At 41.0% G+C, this 13,926-nt stretch overlaps 1 protein-coding gene across 10 annotated transcripts in view; it reads right to left on the bottom strand.

The window, feature by feature from the left end:
• The window catches only part of Smad5 (SMAD family member 5), a 34,583-nt gene that overhangs the window by 14,223 nt on the left and 6,434 nt on the right, over window positions 1-13,926 (bottom strand). For 6 of the 10 annotated variants that reach the window (XM_031358022.1, XM_031358017.1, XM_031358019.1 and 3 more), the window contains exons 2-4: window positions 5,424-5,993; window positions 1,716-1,967; window positions 725-844 (exon numbers count right to left, since the gene is read on the bottom strand). In XM_031358022.1, coding sequence (XP_031213882.1) covers window positions 725-844; window positions 1,716-1,967; window positions 5,424-5,826 — 775 coding nt within the window. In that variant the 5' untranslated portion in view covers window positions 5,827-5,993. Of the gene's footprint in view, window positions 1-724; window positions 845-1,715; window positions 1,968-5,423; window positions 5,994-13,722; window positions 13,907-13,926 lie in introns of all 10 variants that reach the window. The other 4 variants (XM_031358013.1, XM_031358016.1, XM_031358014.1 and 1 more) reach the window with 1 other exon arrangement.

Here is a 13,926-nt window from a genome sequence, read left to right as displayed (position 1 = left end):
ACAGCCTCCATCCTTACAGCGGCAGCCACAGCCTCCATCCATTACAGCGGCAGCCTGGGGCAGCCTCCGAGCAGTGCCTGCTGCAGCTTACATACAGCAGTGCAAAGGTGGGAAGAGCACAGGTGCTCGTCAGAGGAGAGCGGGCACACAAGGGAACACTGCTCATGAAAGGAGTTAAAGCCTGACGAATACAACATCCACTGCTCTCAAGGCCAGCATGCTAAGAGAAAGGGGCCTTGCCACACCCAAGAGTCACTGCAATGAACATCTGCAAGCAAAGAAGTGTGGACAAAGGGCAGACTGTGGGACATACTGTGGCACACTACAGCTTCTACGATGAGATTTTTTTTCTCAGTTGAGGGGGACGTTGCAAGCGTGGGAGGACAGGTATAGGAGGAGAAGATGAGTGGGATTGGAGTGCATGATGTAAAATTCATAAAGAATCAATAAAAAGTAAAATACCAAACCAAACAAACAAAAAACCCCTACATTTTGATTCCAAACTTCATATAGTTGCCAAAACCACTAAACTAACTCACATTGGCTTTATAGTCAAGGTTCCTTCACAAGTGAGCAAGATTTGTTAAAACTCAGCAGGAGATTATTTACCTAGAGTATGAGGCCCTGAGTTGGATTCCTAGCACTGCAAAACAGTAAAGTGGCCATGAAGTTAAAAGAAGTAAAAATAATACCAACAAAAGACAGCAGTGAGCACTGCCCTCACCTCTGCTGGATATGCTGGGCATGATCTGAGGAATCATGTTATTGCTTGTATCCATAGGCTGGGAAGTATCTTGAGCCATCTGATCCTCAGGTGGCATATAGGCAGGGGGAGGTGTATCAGCTAAGAGAAAGAGAATGAGACTCATTAGTTCATCAAAGACTAAGGTCTTCATTCTGCCCAAAGCTATTACTCTAAAGCACTTTTTACTTTACAAGGTTATCAGCAGGACTCATTACTGCACACATCCAGATCTAGGAAAAGAACACAGAGCATCTTCTGCAGACTTACTACAAGCGTCTATTAACTCAGACCCTTGGTAATCCAGGATACCAGGGCTAACAATAAAATGGAATCCAAGGTCAAGTTTTTTTCCTTTAATCTATGTTCAAAGAAACTGCAGCTACTGCACAGCAATCTGAGGCTACCATCACCCAGCGCACACAGCACAGGTGATTTTACAGTGCCATCAATATCACGCACTGCTGTGTCACTCAAAGTTTGCTTTAATGGTACAACGGTTGTTATCTCATTCTGCTACAATGCCCCCAGTAACCATCATGCCCTATTAAGGCTGGACATTAATAAAATCTTTGGGCTCCCAACACTCAAGAGTTGTGAATTTTTACAAATGTTACAGCTAGACTTACTTGTCTCAGTAACTATAAAACTGAAGAGAAGTTCGCTTTAGCCCCAAGGTTTATATGGGATATCTTGAGACAGAGCTATTTAGGGCACTGAAATCTAAGATGAAGTATTCAAATTTGTTTTTGAGACAACTCCTAACAGCAAATTAAACACTTGGACTCAATTCCCCAATTCCCAGATTTTTAAACATAAAGGAACTTGAAAAATAAAGCCCAATTCTTGTGGAAATAAATTCCTCGAGAGTATGTCATCAACAGCAAGATCTTATGAACTAGTCCACTCAGCAGACCAGCACTTAACGACTGCCCAGCTTTGGAGATCCTAGTTTCCATCCGTGACGTCTCACCTGGGAGCTGAAATGGGCTTGCAGGCCCAGAGCTGGCTGGGGAGCTGGGGTATGTACTGCCTGCAGGGGACGGAGGGTACGGGCTGTTAGGAGACAAGGGGAAAGGAGTGCTGTTGGGCTGCTGGAAAGAATCGGGAAACGTGGCGTTCTGTGGCATGTGCGGTTCATTGTGGCTCAGGTTCCTGAACTGAACCAGAAGGCTGTGTTGTGGATTGAATTCATTGTGACGAGGCACTAACACTGGAGGTAAGACTGAAAGAAAAACAAAAATCAATCAGAAAAACAAGTCACAGCCAGTCAAGAACCTTTAAGGGGCGGTGATTAAAGTTTACTGTTAGGAGGGTAGAATCTGGATTTGTATTTACATCATAAACAAACCCAAAAAACCTTTGGCATTCAGCCTGCGTGAAGGACTTTTAATGCAATTAAAGCTTTTAATGCAATTAATGAGAATTCAAGAAATGTCCAGGTCCAGCCAGCAGAGTACCAAATACTGTGAAAATAATAACACCTGACTGGAGCAAGAGGACTTCCCCTGAGGATGGCTGGAGTGAAGAGAGGCAGATAGGAGGGGAAAACACAGTCACTGATCTAGACAGATGTAAGATTACAGAGGGAGTTGAGGTCAGTATGTGAAACCCTGAGAACTCTGCATTCCTAACGCTGAACACTTTCAGAGTCAGTCAGAGGGCTCATGCTTAGCATGTAAAAAACTGAACTGGTAAGGTCTCCTTGCTGAAGCAACAATTCTCCAGTGTGAAAAGACCTTTTCTTCAAAATCAGCCCTCTAAGTACAACTTCATCTGTAGTCCTTTTCAACTGTTTATTCTAATGACTTGGCCGCTGGACTCTTGGAGCTTCAGTTCTAAGTAGCTGTGTGCTTGAACATTTCCTCTCCGTCCACTCCCCATATGCTCTACTTGGATCCCTCTGGAGACATGATCCTTGATTTCAAACTAGCTTGAGCATCATAATGTTTAAGCAGTGACATACACACTGGCTCACTCAATCTCACTGACAACTCTGAAAGGTCATTAATAGTAGTAATATCCAGTTGAAGAGGACATTAAATCACAGAAAGATTTTGTAACTTGCCTGAGGTTACAGGTAATAAATATAGAGTAAAATCATAACTCCAGGACTCACAAGCTCAGCCAACAGTTAATACTTTCTAGTCAAATAAATAATGGCACATCTCAGCTGGCCTTATTTTCATGCCCATCGTACCTTTTGTTACATTTTTCTCTCTGTGACATTTCCTCATTCCACTCTGTATCTCTGCATACTCTTGTGTAAGTTAAGGCTTAGCTACTCTGTCTACAACATTCAAACACAGACTCACTGCTGTGGGGTGTGGGTGCTTTCTCCACCTCTAATCTACACAGGAGAACACCAGAGTTAGGAAAGCATGTATGTCCACAAGTGCTCACTGTGCACTGTAACCAGACTCACCAACAACCTCCTTTATCAGCACAGTGCCAGGAGGAAAGGCATCTACTGTCCCTAACTGGTTAAGGAGGAACGCTAGTTAAGTTAATCCTACTGAGTGAAGCCAGCCCTTCCCCAGGAGATGTGCAGACTTGGGACCAAGCATGAGGTTTCTATAGCTTTATCCATCAGCTGAACTAGCAAGACATTTCCAAAGTTCAAGTTCCATAAACACTGCTGTACTTCATATGGAATGATAGGTGGACTAAAAGAAAGACAATTCTACTGCCCACTGTCATTACACGCTGGCTGTGAGAAGGAACAGATATAATTCTTAGATGTATGGCTGGCAAATACTTAGCTTGAGAATTTTTCAGAAAGTATTCCTCCATGAAATCTTCCTTGTTCTTCCTCAATTCCCTCATACTATAGCTCTCCTTGGGCTTTATAAGAAACTGATATCCACCTCACTAGAGAGCAGCAGCTTTAAAGTTCATGGTTGATGTCAACTAATAGCTCAGTGCACTGCTAGTCTTTTAGCCTCCACATTAAACTACACAAGGCTTACAATTCCTCCAGTGTGGAAGACAGAGTCTGGGTATTCATGCAATTGGATAAATCTCTCCCTTCAGCATATGGCCCATGACTTGCGCTTAACCAAAAGAATTATGGGCAAAGTAATGGGGAAGCGTTTAAGAATTCAATGCCCTCTTGCAGGAACTCTCATTACTGGCTCTGAAGAAGACAGAGCATCATCACAGGCATGCATGCTCTCAGATAGTCTGGGAGAGAGACCGGTGGCATAAGAACAGTATACAGTGAACTACTGAGGAAGAAGGCCGTGTGGTAAAGCAAATGAAGGTAGTCTTCAGCCAATAACCAGCAAGCATCCCATGGCCTATACAGGAACTAAATCTTGTCACATCTGAACTCCCGAGATAAACCCAGCCCTGACCAACACCTTGATTAGAAACTCATAAAAGATGCTGCTAAGATGACTAATGCCTTACCCCTAGAAAATATTAAGTAATGCATGGATGTTGTGTTTAAACTACCAAATGTGGCAACTAAAATAACTAAGATCCCAACTTGTACCTCAGCTACTGTGGTGATTCTATCTTGCAAAGTTTACGAGCTGGAAATTTAATTCCCAATGTGGCAATGTTGGGTAGTTGGAGGTCTCACAAGAAGTAATGAGATTATGACATTGTGGAGGTAAACCCTTTGTTACATGAATGGTTGCTTGGGCTGGGCTGGGCTGTAGCTCCATAGCAGAGTACTTGCTTACATAGTAGAGTAAAAAGTACAAGACACTGGTTTTGATGCTGGCAGCAAAGGAACACTAAAAGCAGGTTTCTCTGTATATCTTGTTCCCCTCCGTCCTCTTTCTATACATCTTGTCCCTCCGTCCTCTCTCTGTACATCTTGTTCCCCTCTGTCCTCTCTCTGGCTCACTCAAACCCATGCCACTCTTCTGTTCTAAGGTAGAGATTATTACAAGACCCTTACCTTCTGGTCTCTTAATCCTGGACTTTCTACCCTCCACAATTTCTACTGTTAATCTTTAACAAAGACTAAAGTAACATTTAGGAAACCTAATTACATGCAATTTGGGGAGATCCATGTTGGTTTGTTTTTAACTCTTTTCAGTAAAGTGAATTTATCCAGTCTGTGTGATAGTTTGCTACAGAAGCGATAAAAGGACTAAGATATCAGCTTATGTAATTAATTCACTGCAAAAAAAAAAAAAAAATACTGACCACTGTACCTAGTAGAGTATTATTCTAGACACTGAAAAATAAGAAGTGAGTAAGGAAAACCTCCCTCCCAACTCCTAAGAGTTGTCTTCTGATCTTCACATGCCATGATATAAATGTGTGCAAGAGAGCACACACACACAAGCACAAAGTAAAAATAATTTAGTGAAAAAGACATGTAGAGAGGGAAAATGTAAAGCCAGAAAAATTGACAATGCATGACAACAAAGTTCCCAAACAAACAGGAGAGAAGGATCTAGTGTGAACATGGAACATGTGTTTAGCATTACAGAGACATGTAGGCCACAGAAAGGAAATGGGTGTTATTAGAGAAAGTGAGTTTGAACAGCAGTCAAGAATTAAATGTTCACAAAAGCTAATTTAAAAGCTAGAATTCCTTCTAAGATGTAATCTTTAACAAAGGTTACCACAGCCTTTTAGCTTAAATAAGCCTAGTTGTATGCAAATTGGTGAAAGACATGTTGATGTTTTTGTTTTTAATTCTTACTACAGTGAAACTTACCTGGACTCTCCACTCTTTTATAGTGGTATGGATTGATACAAACTTCCTTTTGCTTAGATCCAAAAGGAAATTCACAAATATCCAATGGTTTTAGCTCATGATGGCTCTGCAAATCTGGCCAGCGCCAAACACGGCAATATATAACATGGGGCAAGCCTTTCCTGTGGGAGACCTGCAGACGTCCGTCCAAGGACCTGGGGATTGTGACGCACTTGCTTGGCTGTCCTGGGCTGCTCAAGGCTTTCTCCAACTCCTCCATGGCACCCTTCTTCTTCTTTAGCTTTTTCACTAAAGCATCCACTGCCTTTTCTGCCCATTTCTCTTCCTCGTCACCTTGTTTCCAGCCCAACAATCGCTTCACGGCTGGACTAGTGAAAGAAAACAAGCTGGCCATTGACGTCATTTGATATGAATCTTCAGACACTTTCCTGTAATCAAAGTTGGTAGATCGCAGAAGGGTAGATCGCAGGTGAAAAGTCACATGCAGGTCTCAAGCAGAAGATCCAAGTGGAGGCGGGGAGTGACATTTAACTTGACAGGTGCTATATGCTTCTCCCGTTAGGACAAGTCCTGAAAGAGGGCAAAAGGGGCGTAACTCAGTCTAAGAAGTCAGCACAAGTGAGAAAAAGAGAACAGCAGAGAAGCGTTCAAAGTAAAACAAGAAGCATAAAACCAGAAGACAAAAATGTCTCTAAAATTCCTGTAGCCACTCACTCCCTTCTTCAGAACCAAATAGTTCAGTGGCAAAGCAGAGGTTCAAAGAGTCATCTAAGATGAGCAGACTCAGAATAAAAGTTATCATAAGATGTACCAAACAGTTAAACACAGCCTGATGCATAGCAGGAAGGGTCAACTATCTATTTTTAAAAGTAAAAATACTGAGGAGATTTAGAACGTAAATGTTATTCAATCCTTCAAAATGTCAGTTTGCACTTTGCAGTGTCTATTGACTTATATACTTAGACACATTAGTTAAGGAAGATACTCCAGCAAGAGGAAGCCATGGTACTCTGATGTTATGAGTGGGTAAAAAGATCACTGTAACACCAACTGCAATTAAAAAGACTGAGAAAGAGCAGGTCAATGTTTAGAAAACAAACGCCAAATAAAAAGTGTTTCATCAAGAAAGGGAGGGAACACTAGCAGCCTCGCTCTGTGAAGCATCACCTAATAGTCAGGCCAGGTGAGAGCCTTCCCCAAGAAGCAAGAAAGCTATACAGACCAAGTTCCCTGGACATCACACAAAAACTCTCAATAAAATTCCTGCAACCTAATTCAAGAATACATTACCATACTATTTTGGTATCATTCCATGAATGCATGAATCAACAACACACACACATCATTAAGTGTGAGATGTAACACAACGTACAAACACACTTAAAGACAAAATTCACACCATCATCTCAAGGCGATGAACAAAACCCCTCTGACAGTGCACAGCATCCTTGCAGAATCAAAGCCTGAGCATCCTTCAACAAAGAACCTAGGTAGCAAGCCTGCAACCACCAGTCTATAGACTTGGAAAATCTAGGAGCATCCTCTGAAGCTGAGGGCAAGGTATGAGGGTGTGCTTTGTATACTCCTACTAATTACAATGTTCAGGGGCTGGAGAGATGGCTCAGTGGTTAAGAGCACTAACTGCTCTTCCAAAGGTCCTGAGTTCAATTCCAAGCAACCACATGGTGGCTCACAACCACTGTAATGGAATCCAATGCCCTCTTCAGGTGTCTGTAAACTTCTACAGTGTGGGTGTATGTGTGTGTGTGTATAATATATAATAAATAAATCTTTTCTTAAAAAAATCCAATGTTCAATGTCTTAGCTAGAGCAAAAAGACAAGAGAAAGAAATGAAAAGGATACAAATAAAAAGGAGTCAAACTGTCCTAACTTCCAGACAACATAGTCCTATAATTATAAAATGCTAAGTGTTCCACCAGAAACATTCTTAAATCTGCTAAACAATCAGTAAAGTAGCAGGATCCAGAATCAACACACAAAACAGTAGCTTTCCTTTGTATCAATAGCAAACTTGCCAAGAAAGAAACCATTCACAATAGCTTTAAAAAGTGAGGACTCAATCTACTAAGGAGGTGACAAATCTCTAAAACACAATTATAAAGACACTGAATACACAGTCATAGTCTCAGGCTTAATACTGCAAAAGTAGCCCTACTGTCCTTAGAGAGCTACAGATGCAGCACAATCCCATAAAAATTCTAATCACATTCTTCACAGAAATAGAAAAAATTATTCTGAGATGCCAAAGACTCCAAATAACCAAAGCAACTGAGGAAGGAATGCGGAAAGCCCCACAACACTCGGCCTCAGTTTCTTCCAGAGCCAATGGAGCTACAGCTCTGTGCTACTACTGGGAAATCAAACATGGGGCCAATGGAGAACATAGGACCTAGAAAGAAGCGCACACTGCAATAGCCAAAAATACACTAGAAAAAAGAAAGGCTCTTCATCAAATGGTACATGAAATTTACATATTAACATGCAGAAGAATCAATTCCAAATGGATCAAAGTTCTTAACTGTGAGACCTGAAACTCTTCAGATTGCTAGAGGAAAACATAGATAAAAGATTAAGATGAATACACGCAAGGGCCATCTTAAAATGACTCCTACAACACAGGAACTATTCCCAAGAATGAATAGATGGGACGATGAAACTAAATGGCTCTGAAGAGAAAAGGTAACAATTAGCACCGTGAAAAGACAGATTACAGAACTGAGGGGAAACTCTTCAGCAAGTACACAGCAGACGGATTGATATCTAGGATAACGAGCCATAAATATAAACACCAAAAAGATCACCCAATCAAAAAGCGGGTTAATGAAATGACAGTTTTCAAAGGAAGAAATACAAATGGTCAATAAATGTTTTTAAGTGTTCAACATCTCTAGCCATCGGGGAAATACAAACTAAAATTACAGACAGAATGGCTGTCATCAAGAAAACAGCAAATGCTGGGGAAAGAAGATCTCTTGCTCGCTGCAGACTGGTACAGCCACATGGGAATCACCACAACAGGTCCTAAAGAACTAAACATTGAACTACCACTTGACACAGCCATACCACTACAGGCTCTGTGTCCAAGGGCTTCTTAATATGCCAAAGAAATGGGAAACAGCAATGAAATATTCATGATAACACGGACCAACAAGAACTCTCATTATACTGTAGCTCAGCCACTTTAGAAAATGCTTGATAGCATCCACTAATGCTGAACAATGATCCCTATGGCCCACCATATTTCCAGGTATATGTCTGACATAATTGAATGCTGTGAACCCAAGAGGCAAGTACACGTTCAGAGTATGTAAAAGCCCCAAATCATGGAAATGTAATTCATACAATAGAATATATCATTCCAGACACTAAATATGACTGAACTTCAGACATAAAAATGAAAAAAAATTACATACCATACCATTCTATCTTACAACATTAAAAAATGGACAAAATTGATGGAGTGCTTTAGAGACTTCAACTGGTCCTAAGAAGGTCTAAGACCCTTCTGGAGAGCTTGAAATTTTGTCTTAATCTGGGTGATGACACGAGGTTACAGACAGACACCTGTAAAATTAGTATGCTTCATCACATGACATACTCAATATCCTACTGTCAATTAGGTTACTCCATGTTCACCCTCTGCATGCCGACAAGGGACCTACGTGTCTCCCAGATCAGATATAAAAGACATGATCATTCATAGCATAGCAAGCAGTATAAACATCTACATGACTCGAGGTCTCCTTTGCCTCCAAGATGCACATGAGTAATGCAACAGGGCCCAGTGGATTTGCTCCCAGGGTCTGTTTATGAATACTGAGGGTTTTGAATCTACTATTTTTATGGTAATATGCAAACAACATATTCTTTCCAAGAAACTAATGAGTAATTTGACTATGAAAAGATTAACAGAAACCTTTGGGAGAAATATATACACATATACACAAAGGCAGATTCTCTCTCTCTCTCTCTCTCTCTCTCTCTCTCTCTCTCTCTCTCACACACACACACACACACACACACACACACAAATACATGAACACACACAAAGGTGACAGAAAGATGTAAAATATAGACATTTAAGGATGTTTTTGATTTAAGGTCTCATTTTTTAGCCCAGACCAACACTGAAGTCTTGATTCTCTTGCCTCTGCCCTGAGTTCTGAGATAATAATCATGAGCCAGAACACCTGAATATTTTACACATATTTTTGGAAAATAAAAACTTAGTGTTAATGCTATTAATGCCATGTTAAAGGATGCTGTTACCTATTCTATGAGGAAAATTAAATGTAATCATTCACACTGATTCATTCACTGTTTATCTTAACAATTAATCCCTGTTCATAATTTAAAACTGAGCATTTTCTTTTCACAACAAAATTCAAGAACTAGATAGGAGGGAAAGATGGCTCAGTGGTTATGAATACTGGCTGCTCTTCCAGAGGATCTGGGTTCAATTCCCAGCACCACATGGCAGCTCACAACTCTCTTTATCTCTAGCTCCAGGAGACCTGACACCCTCACACAAAATACCAATGCGCATAAAATACAAATAAGTAAACTTAAAAAGATGAACCATTGAGGGCATATACTCTAATTCTTAAAAACAAACAAACAAAAACTCCAAGAAGTGCTTTTACTTTAAATGACCACTTTCCTGACCAGTTATCACTGTCACAGAGGATCAAACAATGTGGCAGAACTTCTGTCCCAGCTGGCACTGTTGAGACCTGTTAGAAGGCATGGAGTAAGGATGGCATTATTGGCAACCACAAGGCCATTGATTACTCACAAAGGTTAAGTTTTTAAACTTTTTAAAAAGAACACAGCTATTTCAGGAATCTCAGTAACTTCTTTTCTAAGACTGTAATTGCTGGGGCTGGAAAGATGGCTCAGTTAAACACAGTTGCTGCTCTTGCAGAAGACCCCAGTTCTGTTCCCAGCATTTCTAGAGGCTCACAACTGCCTGGAACTTGCTGGCCACAATGACTTGGTGTTTGCAACCAGCAAGCCTGACCATGAAACTCAGCTGCTATTGTGAAAGAAGCAAAGGCGATATCAAGAGTCACCACTGCAGATGAAGTCTGAGCTGCTGCTTTTGTGTGAACATTTCTGTAGTAGCTGACTACATGAAGCAGAGTTTTCACCTAACAGCATAAACACAATACACAGTGCCCCTAGCGCACAGTCATTTCCCTATGTTTGCCTTGAGCCAGGGCTGAGCAGGAGAGAGCTTGCTTTAGCCACATACCTGCAGCATGCTAATGAGATACATGGGATACACCATCGACTTCTTCTTACTTAGTTATGTACATCAGTCTAAGCAGATGGGTTTCTTGATTTATCTTCTTGAGTATATAGGAGTATATAAGTATGATGAAAGTTAAATGAATCATTAAAAAACCTATACCAGGAATAAACCCTGAACATAATGCTAAATGAAAAGGTAGTCACATAAGGCTACTTCTAGGAAACAAATGGCTAAATCCAGAGACACAATGTAAATCAGAGGTCATCAGGGTCTAAGAAAGGGGCAGCTGGGAATGACTGCTAATGTAGTTTCTGTGAGAGTCTAAAATATTCTAAAATTATTACTGGATATCCTAAAATTCCTTGTAATAATTACTAAACAACATAAGACATTTCATTAACTGTACTCTATAAATCGGTGAAATGCACAACATAAATTGTAGCGGTGAGTTTGAGCTATTCCACTTTATGTTCCTGGCAGGTTGCGCTTCCAGCAACCTCCCCACAGCAATTTGGATCTGCAAATGAATCATACATAAACACATACACACACACACACACACACACACAAACACACATGCCAGTTTACTTTAAAATGCCTAGGCTACTCAAAGGCTGGGCAGTTCTCATCCTCCCTCGGCTAGCATACTTTTCCTTCTGGCACTCCTGGCTCAACACCTTCTAAATTGACCTTTAACTTTACTGCCTTGTTACCTTCTGTGAGGCCCGTTGGTCTACGCTGACCTTCCCTCTTCAGCGCTAAATTCAATCCGCCTCCTCCAGCCCCCCACCCAAAGTCATGGCGATACTCCTCTCTCCTCCCCTGTACAAATCTAAGGGCCCTGGTCCCTCCCCATCTCCCTTTGCCCAGCCACTGGCTGCTGGCATTTTTACTGATCAATCAAAAACCAACTGAGGACAAGGTCCTTCAGTGTTTAGATGCACAGAGTCCCAATTAAATGAAAACATTAGAACCAATCCCTAACACATATAAATGATATCTCAGTAGTTATTTACACCTTTAAAGTTGTTCATGTCACAGCATAACTCAAATGCCAGGTTCTTCCTCTCCAGTGAATTTTCTTTAAATAATGTTTTATATTAAAAATAGATCTCTATTATATTTCATATTCCTTTGAGTTCTCCAAAATATTGTTTATTACTTTAAAATAAGATTATATCATTTGAGACCAAGAATTACAGTCCCATATGCTTACTTTCAAACTAGTTTTTACAACATTTAACACAATCTCATTATCTTATCAGCTTTAACCCAGTCTTCCCTTTTTTAAGCTCAGTCAGCAAGAAATGCAAGCTGCCTGGGAATAAAGTGAACGGGAGAAAAGGCAAGGATTGGGATCAAAGAGAGAAGGGAAGTAAAACAGCCATGGGAGCAGTAAGAGATCCAGGACTAAAGTACTGTAGGTTAAACTTGGACTGACTCAGACAGCTGAGGAGACATCTCAGAAACAAGACAAAGCAACACAAACATGTACTCTGACTAGTGTGCTCAAAGCTGAAGTGTCTGAGTGAGAAGAGCAGGTGACTGACAGCAGGGTGCTAGTGCTGCTGTGGGAGGAGCAGACAGAGGGGCAACAGGACTCCTGATGGAAAGATATGGGCTGTGAGAACAAGAGTCAATAATGATTCCAAGGTGTCATCCTGAGCAACTAAAAGACTAGGGTTTGTCACCAGCTCACTTAGGAAGAATGATAAGGGGTCTAAACAAAGATGAGGACTTTAATGGTATACATATTAAATGTATATAAAGTGCTGCTAAGCTTCACAAGACTTCAATATCCTAACATCGTAACACAGGTTAGTAACTCAAGAGCTCAGCTCTTCCCTACCTTGACCAACACAGAACCCACTCTCCAACACTCTTCCCCAGATGGTTCATGCTCAGACTTTTAAATTCCTAGAAATAGCATCTCCCACACTCTCTGCTCAAACTTCTCTTACTTCTTCAACCCAAAATAAAAGGCAAGCAAAAAGATTCCTCAAATTTCCCCCAAAGCTTTCAGTCAAAGCAAACTCTCTTGAAAATATTACCCAGTGCAAATCAATGCTACACAATGACCTTTTGGAGTTTTAAAGGAATAAATCTCTCAGAACCAAGCATGAAAAATCAGATTAGCTAGACTCAGAGTAGAGCCTTATCTCCTACATGTTTAAGGGCATTCTACATTTGCTTCAGTCTTCCACAATCAAGTCTATTTACAAACGCCTGATCATAAATATAAATATGCTACAATAAAGACAGCATCTAAGTGTTAAGTGTACACACAAGCTTCACAAGCACACAGCCCAGGAGCCATGTCACGAGACCAAGTCTTTTATCAGCTGGGTTCTCAGGCCCATAAGTGATTCCATGTCTGCACTAATGGAGTGGAGGATGGGGGCGGGGTACGCCTCTTCCTAAGCCCCTGTATGGATGGACTTCTGACTCACTGTTGACAGAACGCCAGCATATCCCCACTCAATACTCTCCTGCTTAATCATCTCTCGGGTTTCCAATGCCATTTGAGTTTCAACTTCAGTTTCATATAGACTTGAGTTCAGATGTTACAAAAGGCACACATCAAGTTGAACTGCTTCTGCTTTTCCTGACAGGCTACTGTGCTGTCAGGCTAGCCTTCAACCCCTCTGTCTCAAAGAATGTGTATCATCAGAGCACAAATGGGTTAGGAAATGAAAGCACAGGTTACTGCACCTGGTTAATTTTCCTTACACGCAGTGTCCACATGTACTATATGCTTCCAAGGCAGAGGAAGGCCTGACTTCTATTTCAAGGGTTTCTATGCAATTCCCTCTCTTATACTCCTTCAAGTGAATGAGTTTACAACTGTGAATTGATGGTTCATTGTGAGACACAACTTTCCTGTATTCTTCACATTCAGAGTTACTCACCAACATGCACATTGAGATGTCAAATGAGGTTTAACAAAGCTTTTCTATAATCCTAAAATACATAGACATTTTGTACATGTATAAATTCTCTTCTGAGAGGCAACATTACAATACCATTTTTCCCCCAAAATTCTTCATAGGCATCTTGGGGTGGAGGAGATGGCTCAGAGGTTAAAGAAGATGGCTCAAAGTTGCTCTTGCTGAGGATTCCAACATCTGAATCAGGTGCTCACAAACACCAGTAACTACTCCAGCTCCAGGAGATATGACAGCCTCCTTTGTCCTCCTCCACAGGCACCTATAATCATGTCACACACA

Source organism: Mastomys coucha, unplaced genomic scaffold (assembly GCF_008632895.1).
Source record: "Mastomys coucha isolate ucsf_1 unplaced genomic scaffold, UCSF_Mcou_1 pScaffold7, whole genome shotgun sequence".
Classification (NCBI taxonomy): domain Eukaryota; kingdom Metazoa; phylum Chordata; class Mammalia; order Rodentia; family Muridae; genus Mastomys; species Mastomys coucha.
The sequence above is the reverse complement of the archived record's forward strand: the minus strand, read 5'-3'. Positions and strand labels throughout refer to the sequence as shown.